General features: G+C 34.5%; 2 protein-coding genes across 2 annotated transcripts in view; one reads left to right on the plus strand and one right to left on the minus strand.

The window, feature by feature from the left end:
- Positions 1–280: 280 nt before the first annotated feature.
- Positions 281–11956, minus strand: part of LOC115441452 — a 192241-nt gene continuing 180565 nt past the window's right edge. Inside the window, 3 exon segments of the mRNA XM_037442834.1 lie at positions 281–392; positions 394–417; positions 419–584. Of these exon segments, the coding sequence (XP_037298731.1) occupies positions 296–392; positions 394–417; positions 419–584 (287 nt within the window). The 3' untranslated portion in view covers positions 281–295.
- Positions 8798–10707, plus strand: LOC115441454 (trypsin, alkaline C-like). Its single transcript, XM_030166247.2, has 4 exons — positions 8798–8906; positions 9149–9317; positions 9768–10023; positions 10329–10707. Exons 1-4 carry the CDS (start codon positions 8858–8860, stop codon positions 10623–10625), a joined length of 771 nt encoding a protein of 256 aa, XP_030022107.1. The 5' UTR covers positions 8798–8857; the 3' UTR covers positions 10626–10707.

Consider the following 11956-nt stretch of genomic DNA (forward strand, 5'->3'; position numbering starts at 1 on the left):
CAAAGTGGAAATTGCAAATTGTATTAGCACGTCAACTTTCGTTGTGGTGAAGTTATTTTTTACGATAATCTAAAGGTTATCTATATGGCGCTGTGATAGACGGGCCGACAGGATGTATACCTGCTTCTTTGGTAATTTTGTCCCCTATATTTTCTTTAAAAGTCTTAATGTCTTTGCAATATAGGTATTTGTATATTCAAAAGTTCATTTTTATAATTATAAAACGCTATGTTTCAATGACTGGCGCATTTTGGTTAGATTTTTAAAACAATTAAAATCACTTACTACTACTAACTTATTTTATTTCAGAAATGCTACATACCTTGGGAATATCAGCAGGTCCGTATCCATTCTCCCTCGGCGGTAGATTGGGGGGTTTCTCGCCTCCCTTGACCCATCTGCATCATTAGTTGCTCTCAGTGGCGGCCACCACCCATGGCCATTGACGTGTCCATTACCAAGCCCGTACCCCCCAGAGCTGCCGCTGGATCCCGACCCGTTCGCGTTGGAGCTCGCAATACTGTAGGGATCCTCGTCAGGAATTGGAATGCGTGGTCTGTTCTTGATGTCCATCGGTCTTTGAACTGTGGACAAATGAAAGTTTGTTTAGTTTTATTCAAAAATCTACACAAAAAATAATATTTAAAAAGCACTATGACCAAAATAGGATCTTGCATTAATAATGCTTTCACTACCATTGAGATTAAGTAAATCATTCAAATGCAAAATTAGTTAAAAATCACTATGCACTTCTGGAACGGATTTTAGCAACTTTGACTACAATTGCATTTGCATTATTTACATCTAGTTTCGTCTCTATGCTGTTGAAAATACTGTACATAATTCCTAGAATTGAAATTACCATGACTCCAAAGGTTCATACCGACAGAGCTATTGGCGATACAAAAGAAATGCTCCGAACATACAGACCGTAACATTTAGCGACGGTTGCGCAAAGGGTCGTGATGTTGGCTGGGATGGCAATCATTCGACTTCACGACTACACACTACCTACGGCTATGATAAGCGATTGAGCTTATTACATCTACATAGTAATCTTTGTTAATTCAGAATTTTATCTGGTAGCATTGGGAAAACAGTTGTCTAAGACGAACAAAGCATTTGATTTATCATACTAATACGAGGTCGAAGGTATAGAATTTCTTAGGCATGTTTTTAGGATATGGTTTAACTTTTACGACAAACCGTCGGCCTTACGTCAAACCTCGTCATTATATTAGAAATACCAACAAAATATCCAGAACTAAAACCGCAAAAGTAAACGAAAATGAAGTTTAGCGCTTGAACATAAGTTTCTAATTTGTTTAATTTCATAACATCAGGCTTTGTGACAGATAACGTGGAAGTAGATTGTATTTAAGAAACACGAAATTGTCTATGCACTACGGACAAATTAACATTTCCGCGTCTATGTTCAACGTAAAAATACTTCCGATGACGTCACTTGCTAGTATATTTGTCCGAACTGTACCGGAATATATTTGTTTTAATTAGTTCTTTCACCTAGTACTTGCTTGCCGTCAAAGTTTTATCACTTTAATTAATTATTATGTAGATAATTTGATATTATTCTATGTAAATCTTGCAAAATATAAGATTATATTAAAGTATATTATTGTTCGTTTCCAATATTGTCGCTCTTTAAATTACCAAGAATTGACACCAAGAAGATAATAATATGACTCGATGGAAATGTAATTACATTTATAATCTCGTCATATCTTGATTAAAATACATAAAATTTTATTAAGTTACAAAGATCAATAAAACTTCTATCCTAGATATTTCAAGAGTCAAAAAAATACGACATAAAAATGCTAAATCCATATCGGCAATGTTATTATACGTTTGTATAAGCGGAACATTTTATTTGTTTGATTACAGTGTTTTCGTCGATTACAAATGTGGTAATTACGATAATGTGCGAGTGCGCACAGTTGATATATTTCAAACAATTCGAAAGGGTTTAAATGATGTATGATAACGGCAGCGAAGCAGGAAATATTTCGGGTTTTTATTAATTTTAAATTTAAGAGGCGATATTTTTTTTTATTGTTGTTGCGAAGCCAACGTGTTTGCTGACATCTTAATCGAGCCGTGCTTTCTGCTAACAAAGACGGAGTATTTGAAAATAAACATTTCAATTATGCAATATATGTTGGTAAAGCGAAAAGTTATGATAATGTTTTCTTCTTTACAACATTCATTCTAGGTGCATCATCGTGACAAATAATAGCTTAGGTAAGTATCATAAATGTACAGAGAACAACGGGTTTTATGTGATACCAAGTACCAATAAACAATCGTAACAAAGGAATGGCACAAGCCTCGCCGATTATCGTCCAACATTCGAAACTAATAAAAAGATTTAAAACCCTTATTTGAAAATCATGATGATAAAAATCTTTAGTAACAACAAGCGAAAAGTAATACCCGTGTGTGGAAATACCGTAGACGCCACAAGTACGGGATTAGAATCCAGATTAGTGAACACGGTGACCTGAATGCTAACATCGGTTGGTTTGAAATGCTAAGAAAACTTTTATCTACAAAAACATTTTATATATTCTTGGTACATGACACAAATAAAAACTAGATTAGTGAAAAAAATTCTTAAATTTTTTAAGGAGACAAATATGCTGTTTTAAGTTGGGTAACGTTAAACCAGTTAAAATAAGTTGAATGCGACAGAATATAACCTTGATAAAGAATTAGCCAGTGGGCTCCCTGACTTGAACTACTCTTAATAAGCAAATTAACACTATATAATCTACATACATGCTTCATTTTTGCATTAAATCGTAACAGTAATAATTTTCCTCTAATTCAAGAATGTAATAAATGTATTGTTATTTTTATTTTATTTGGTCCATTACATACTTCATAAGAAACCAAAGGCTTAAGTAGGTACATAATATGCCAGTGATGCATTAAATTAGGTCAAATAAAAGACGTCAGAATATAATAGCAAAGATTTTTTTAATCTATTTCTTTTGTCCTAATTTAGGTATTTTGCACAACATTCGATTCAATTTAGTATTTCGATCACAAAATGCTTCCTATAGCCGTTGTCTCGCGCTGTTTTGCATAACACTGGTCACGATCTGCCCCCTACTAAGTCTTTACGTTTCAATTGCGCCAGTTTTAAAACCGTAATGGGATATAGGTAAATAGTGCTTTGAAATCGATGATCTAGTTATGGCACATCGGTCACGACCTATCGTTCGGCCTTGATTATGAAATCGAAAATTGGTGTAATGAGAATCGTGTGTAAAATGTACGATGAACCGCTTAGAGTTTTGCACAAACAAATATTAGACTTGAAGTAACATCAGAACTGAGTTAGATCTTATCGTTAAATACATTGGCAAACAATGTACGTAACAAGGACGTCGCATTCATTTAGAGGTAAATAAATTAATTGATTAAAATGGTTTCAGGAGCAATAATAGCTTTATACAAAAACAAACATTAAATGGAGCGGGTCGATGACACGAAATTAATAGTTGTAATATCTGCACCGGTCCCCACGCTAACGTGTCACGACTTCCATACTGAAAAACATTAGATACGTTACCTATTAGATTTATTTGAGTTCCTCGACCGATAAACAGTGGCTAGACCGCTAAACCATTGCAGAAAATCTAGGAGTGCATCTTATCCGCCGCGGAAAATCATGGGAATCTTGTAATGTGGTTTCTTTCCCATAGATCCGGCGTGATTTGCACAAAACCAATATTGCCTGTAGAACAGTTGCTAAGTTGGCGAAATGGATGTTGTTTGTTAGAAATTTGCAGCACTATTTGAGTGAAATGAAGTGCAATACGTCATAAGATCGAATGGAGATTGCATTGTTGTGCAACAATAAGCAGGCTACTGCGAAGTGATCTCGCGCATAGTTGATGCGGTTGCTTGGTATGGGAACTAAATCTGATTTGTAATTTTCTACAAAATTATATTTATTATGTATGTTCTCGCCTACAAATAGACGTAATGCATTTATTCATAAAGGTGATAACGCCAATGTTCCGTCTCATAGAAATATTTGTTGTCAGGGTCGAAAATAAATTTATTCCAGTTGCTGGTTGGGCTGTTCAGATGTTTGCTCGTTTCGTCAGTCGCGCAGTATATTTCCGGTAAATTCTTTGGAATTTTAACGATCATTACTGGTCGATCACCTTGCAATATATGATCGAAACAACTTCTGTATGCACTGACAACAATTAGTACGGGAAAAATGGCATGATGATCCCCGTCTTAGGTCATTTTGAATAAGTACTTACGGTGAGTACTCATTCTTTTTAAATGTTTCTCTCTATATTATATATTTTAGCCCTATTTACTTAATAAAACTTAATAAATTCAAGGTTATAACGTTGATTGAACAGTGCGTTCACGGTTTCGCGTGAGAATATTCTGAGTATTATAAAATTAAATTTTTATTTTTGTTTTGTTAATGACAAGTGTAGAGGTCGACTCATTGTTTCACGAGGAGGCTGCAGTTCTCGGAGGTCTAAGACAAGGTAAATATAATGCATCTCAGACTACCTACCGACTCCTGCGTTCGCATGTGCGTTGAGCATTCAAAGATAATTACTCGATGTTGATGACGCGTGACTGATGTTTGAGTCCTTGTAACTGATGATATAGAAAGAGTTAAAAATAACAAACTTAATGTCATTGTTCTCACGGATATTCCACATAATGACGCTCTCGATGAAGAGTGGACATCATCGATATGAAAGCTAAAAGCCCTGTCGTATTAACTCCCACGTTGCTGTATGATAAATATTGTATTATAACATTGTAATGGTGTATTTTTCTGGTTCGAGATAAAGAGCGGAGTGAGTTCTTCAGTGAGGAATGCATCTTTGTCTCTGGGGTCAGTGTTAGGCGATTTGTTCGCTATGACAAGTATTGTGCGTTGATCTTGCTCGATTGCTGTTGTAATTTTTCTACTATTTTGCTCGTCGTTTGCCTATTGTGTCTTCGTGAAACGTTTTGTTACTCATGTCAAGTTCAATGATACGAATCTAAGGACATTTTGAATTAGATTGACACAAGCTTGAGTTATTATTTTGTTCGTTGATAAGTCTGACTAATGGACTGTTTCACATTTATTTAATTCCAACATTTTACCAATTTATTAACGCAAGGGAAAATAAGATCGAATTTATGGGAAGTAGTCTTGCCGAGCGAACTAAAATTACGAACAATAAATTTAATCCTTTAATAAGGGCGTCATATGAATACATAATAGGGTGTGCAAGCAACAATGTACATTAATTATCGTTGATTTAAAACACAATTTAAACGAACTATTAGTAAGAAAGTCTAATTGTGGGCGGGTTAATAATATACTTCTAAAGGCGAACTTAATTTTTTTTATAATGAGAACGAGAAACGAGAATAACTAATGGAAACATGCGGAACCAAATTATGTATTCCATATATTATAAATGGTACTTTGTCAGCGACTTCGTTTGATGGAAACTTTATGCATGATACTTTTTGCCCCTCAGGCCTGCCAGCGCCAAGATTTTTCGGGATAACTATATTCCCGGAATAAAAACAAACCTATAGCACTCCGGAGTAACGTAGCTTCTTATTAGTAAAATTGTAAAATCGGTTTAGTTGTTACTGAGATTAGCATGTTCAGACAAATAAACTCTTCACCTTTATAATATTATAGATTTCACTCAGTAAAATCCTTCAAAATGTTAGCCTAAATTTATTACATGAAATTTTAGCAAGATAGTAAAGGAACTTATATAGTAATTTCGCCTCTCCAGCCGATTTTCCTTGATACATAAATTCTTCTTCTTGTATTATTATTGTAGAAAAGAATAGGCTTACGAACATCAGTACAACCGTCTTAGATCGCTATCTGTTTGCGGTCACCGACTAATGTAGATAGTTCTTGAAGTTTTAAATACAGGTTAATCAAATACCGTCTCGGAATTCAGTCGTCAATGCTAATCTTCTATATATATAAAACAAAGACGGGTTTGTTACAACACTTATAACTCAAGATCTGCTGAACCAATTTTCATGGTTATTGATTCGTTGGATTTGTCTCCGCCCTGAATAGCAGAATACATCTTAAAAACAATGAAAACTCGATATATGTAATAATACTTAATCATTTCAATAAATGCTCATTTTTGATTATTACATGTCAAACATTTGTTGTCCAATCCTGTCAAATACTGTAACAACTATTCATGTGTGCGTTCAGAAATTTATTTTGTGTAAAATGTCTCAAAAGTTTAGGTACTGTTATATTTGTTTGTTTTAGACATTAATTTGTGTAAATTATTTATTAATTATTCAATTTTTTAGAAAAAAAAAACCATACGCATATTAGCTGTAAATGGTAAGAGAGAGAATGGAATAGGGTAGAGGAGAGAGGGACCATCTCGAATAGAAGTGTATAGATAAATCGAGAAAAATCCAAAATAGCTCGGAATAATACCTAAGATTTATTCTACAGGTTAACAAAAGTGTAAATGTCTTTTATAGGTTGTCTATGATTTTTCTTGATAAGCTATTGTCTATGTCTCGAAAGTTCAGGCACTGTTATTATATTTGGTGATTTTATGTGGTTTTGTGCGAGTGCATATTCAGTATTACTATTAATAACAATGCCGCGTCCTAGAAGATCTAATCTTTCCCAGCGGAGCCGTAATGCAATTAGGCAACGGAATATCGCGAGTCAATTATCTGATGAAGAACGAGAAATTGCACGAGAAGAGCGCCGCGTTAGTATGGAGCAAAGAAGGGCCTTAATTCGTGCTTCTCAAACACAAGAGCAAAGAGAGGCAGCCCGTGAAACGGCTAGGTTAGAAACGAGAAATCGTCGAGCTTATCGTTCAGATGAACAGAGGAATAATCTTCCAAGTGCAAGAAGAAATGGTTCAAGTATTGATTTGAATCGAGCAGCGTTTCTATATGATTGCACCATCGACTACAGCTTGCATCGTTTAGTTTGCATTGGTCCAATGGACGTTGTTTGCCAGCATTGTGGCGCATTGAAGTTTGCTGGTGAAACGCCTGGTTTGTGCTGTCTTAGTGGTAAAGTGAAATTGCCATTATTGGTCCCGCCACCAGAGCCATTATGTTCCCTGCTTTATGGCGAAACACTAGCACGGATATAATCCGACATTAAGGTAATTTACGTTAAAAACTTTATTTTCTATGATTGTAAAAAAAATCTGAAATGTAGTTTGTTAAATTTCTGTATTTGTCTCTAAAATAAAAATGGCATGTTATTATTTGAAAATAAAAGTGTTTGTAAATGTAACTATAACTATGGCTTTGACTTCACAGATTCAAGGCCAGATTTGCCATCGCATTGGATCATTGCAACCTATTGAAGATGCACAGCATAAATTCTTGCAAATATACTTCATGGGCAATATGGAAGAACAACTTGACCGGCGTCAAGGGATCAACACAGCTACGAAAACAGCAATTCTCCAAGATCTGCAGCAAATGCTTCATGAACATCATGCATTGGTCAGGCTGTTCAAGACTGCTTTAGAGCGTATTTTCAATAATTTTTTTCTGACATGTGTTTGAAGTACTTAATTATTATAATTTTTTTAATTTTTATTCTCATTCTGTATGTATTCATCATCGTTCTTCATTCATCATAATAAAATACTTTTATATTTCTATTATTTTGTATCATTGTATTACGTTCATCAAAGCCTAAATTAGTTCAGCTAAAAGGTAACACGACACTAATTGACTGTTAGGCGGTACGAAGTTCGCCGGGTCAGCTAGTAACATAATAAGCAATTTCCTGCTTCGTTAAACAAATGAGTTGTTAGTTTTAACATGTATGAGCTTTGTGATTGGGGGCTTTATTATAATCTAAACTTGCATTCACATATATTTAGGTAATAAAAATAAATAAGTAAATAAACAGTCACATTGCACACGCCATTTGTAGTCCTATATCATGGACAATAGGAATTATATTTCCGTGCCGGTATCGAACTAGTTGTTACTCGTTTCATAGACGAATCTCTGTTGGGCTATGAAAGCTTACAAGTGTTTAACTTACGCATTTACTTACTATTATGGAATTAGTATTCAACGATTATTTTTTGAAAGCAACGTTGGAAGTTATATTCCAAAATACAGTGGAAATAGGTAATAACAACGTTGAAGGCACCCAATCTGGACGCTAAATTAGATAGTCATAATAATTTATTTTATTAATCATGTATTGACTAGACCTCGTCAGTTAGCCGTTATATCCGATGCGTTATTATAAACAATTTCCATTGCAATACTATTAAATATAGTTGAGTATAAATTTGAATCATGGCTGATGTAAAATGCGTAAGCGCACACATTTAACCTCCGAAGCGTAGACAGATTTGTAACTATTACACCCCACTTTTTAACATAAGATAAAGACAAAACTGTATTAATTAATCTTATCGTATTTGAGTAATATTTATGACTTAATGCGATTATATTTACGTAAATACATTTAATAATAATATTATCTTAATCATTTTGGCTATTGCTAATTTAACCATTTTTTTTAATTTTGAGGACATTGTCGCCATCTATCGAAAATTAAAATAAAATACTCACTAAAAATAAATAACCCATAAGTCATTACTTCTGTAAATTAATTATCTAAACATCGGACTTTGTAATACCGATGACAACATCAAGCCTTCCCATATTATGAAATCTTCAAAGACGTACATTTTGGTCACCCTAGTGTGTATAATCTTTCGTATTTATAAGATAAGTGTTATGATTATAAATTAGTATATCATTCAATTGTTTAATTAGTTCATTACTTGGCAAAATGCGTAATGTCTTAGTCCTATTGGCTGCAAGCTTAGCAGCTGTTGCAGGTAATTAACTGTAATTTAATATAAATAATTTCAAGTCATTCAATCTTCGTTTTTCCAAAATTGTAACATATTTAATTTTGTATAAGGTGCTTTGCTATTTCAACAATCACAATTGTAAGTTGCCTAGAATATGAAGTCTTCATTTTGTTTCATGCAGACGTTCGGATCCAGAAGAGCTTTGAACCATCTTTTTACTATCGTGAGAACTAGATTTTATAATTTAAATGCATTGCTTGTTTTAGCTGCGCCGAGAAACCCGCAAAGAATAGTCGGCGGTTCAGTAACTACCATCGAGCAGTATCCAGAGATTGTCGCTCTTTTATTCTCCCAGTTTGGTATCCTGTATAGCCAAGCATGCGGCGGCACTATTCTCAACAACAGATCCATTCTGACTGCAGCTCACTGTCCAGCGTAAGTAAAAATCCAATTCGAAAATAAATTATATTATTAAGAAAATCTTTGAGAAACTTCAGAGTAGATATTATATTATACTAGATATTTCAGAAATAAATATAAATCAGCGTTATGGTTTGCACCACATCACCACATTATGCTGAGTAGTCACCGCCGCGATCAGACATTTTTTATTATTATCTATTATCTATGTACATTATGTTTGTTGATGGTGCGAATATGACTAATAAATCGTTCTTATTTCTTTCTTTCTTTTAAATTTTGTACCGATTAAGAGACTCATTATCTTCCACGTGTTAATCCTAACACCATCGTTCTTCGTTCAGTACATTTGATATAATTTCGCAATAACAATTACTGTTTATTTATTAAATCCGCAATGATTTTTCATCCCACGTATGCTTTGACTGGAAATCTAGTTCCTGACGTCGACTCATATTGTTTCAGAGGCGACCGAGTTTCACGTTGGCGTGCGCGCATTGGCTCCACTCGATCCAACAGCGGTGGCATAGTTTACAATTTCAATTCCTTCATCATACACCCTAATTACAATAGAAGAACTTTAGACAATGACATTGGTATTATGCGGACTTCTTCCCCAATTGTTTATAACGCTGGTGCTCGGCCTGGTTCCATCGCAGGCCCTAACTATGCGCTTGCTGACAACCAAATAGTTTGGGCAGCTGGTTGGGGCGCTACTTCTGTGAGTGACTTTTCCTAATTATTGTACCTCCATAAAATAATTCTATCTAATTCCTGGTATTCAAAATAAGGAAAGTAAATTTGAAATGCTATTAATTAACATGTTTATATGCATAAATTCGTAGAAATCATTTTGCATAAATTATACTCTTAAAGGTTATACTTGTTTAGGCAATGACAATCCAAATGAAAATTGCGACTGATTTAAATAAACTACAAGCAAATTCATCATATTTTTTATTCTTTTTGTTGAATTTGACCATTTTATATTTATCAGGCATTTTAATTATGTTATTCCAATTTCAGTATGGTGGTTCGTCATCGGCACAACTGAGGCATGTTCAGATCTGGACTGTGAACCAGGCCACGTGTAGGTCTCGCTACGCCAGTATTGGCCGTACCGTCACCGACAACATGTTGTGCTCCGGCTGGCTCGACGTCGGCGGCCGCGATCAGTGCCAGGGTGACTCCGGTGGCCCTCTCTACCACAACCGCGTGGTCGTCGGAGTATGTTCTTGGGGAAGAAGATGCGCTCTCGCCGAGTTCCCTGGCGTTAACGCTCGCGTCACACGTTTTAGCAATTGGATTCAAGTGAATGCATAATTTTATGTCCCAATAATAAAGTCTTTGATTTGTTTATTTTATTTAAATTTTAAATCGAAATAAAGTGTGAGTTAAACTATATGGGATACAAATATGTTTAGAACTTGAACTTGACAGCATTTAAAATCATGTTAATGTAAAATTTATTTAAAACTACAGCATCAATCGGACATACACAAAGATGTGCCCACCTTGACCATGTTTTAGTTGCTCAAAGTAGCAAAAACAGAATTGAAAAAACTATATTCTTTGATGTCTAAGGAATCGTGGCCCGTACCTGGTTCGCATTGAACTTGAGAAGATGATAATATCAATCATTGTTTTTAATACGGAAGTATCGTTTTTGTCCAATAAAATTTACGAATCGTCGACGAAACATATCGGGTTAAAATCTACAAGCGTATTGTACGTAAGCGTCTATAATTTTTAACGTCTTCGGCCTTTTACAAGCCATTACGTGTTTCATTAATGTTAAAATGGTTGCAAAACTTTTGAAATATTAACAATCCTCGATGACCCCGTCTGTCAGTAAAATAGACGTCGTATATCCATTTATTTCGTTATGCATGGTTGGCAAATCTATATTTTTAAAACTGGTAATGTCAGCTGTTCCTTAAAGCGAATTTTTATTTTAATTATCAACTAAGCTTACAATAAATTAGAGAATACATGCTGGCATAATTCTGAAGACCGACCAAAGACCAAAGAAAAAGACCAAATGTTACGTTTTACGATTTGGTAAAACGTAACATTTGGTAGTGATTTTGATGCATTAAACTGCACTACTCAGGATTAAATATATCAAAGAGTCCATTAGCAGTTAGTATCATTGCAACTACAAAGGTACTGCTGATTATTTTCCAATCAGATGACCAAATTCATCTTTTTTGTAATTACAGCTACTTCGAGAAAAGCTATCAAATCAATTAAGACTAACCCTTAAATGAAAACAAAGTGAATTTCGTCAAATCAAGTCAAAACATGTGCATTTTATCAACACATTTCACATAACTAAGAAATCTGACAACAACAATGAATAAGATCGAGTGGTTACGAGCTGTCATTACTGACAGCGCTAAGGGTCTGACTACGTCCGGTTGAGCGTCAGCTGACCTTGATCGTACAATATCGAACTGTCGCTTTCTATAAACGTTTACTTTGCTTTGTATTTGTAAGCTGTTCTATAAAGAACCAATAAAATGATGTAGCAAGTTTAAAATTTGTAATAATAAATGAAGAATTTGCAGTGGTAGCAAACATTTTTCGTGTATAATCACGAGATATAACCTCATATACAAGATATAAAATTCACGCTGATTTTCTATTACCTG

This window comes from Manduca sexta, chromosome 25, assembly GCF_014839805.1.
Source record: "Manduca sexta isolate Smith_Timp_Sample1 chromosome 25, JHU_Msex_v1.0, whole genome shotgun sequence".
NCBI classification, from domain to species: Eukaryota; Metazoa; Arthropoda; class Insecta; order Lepidoptera; family Sphingidae; genus Manduca; species Manduca sexta.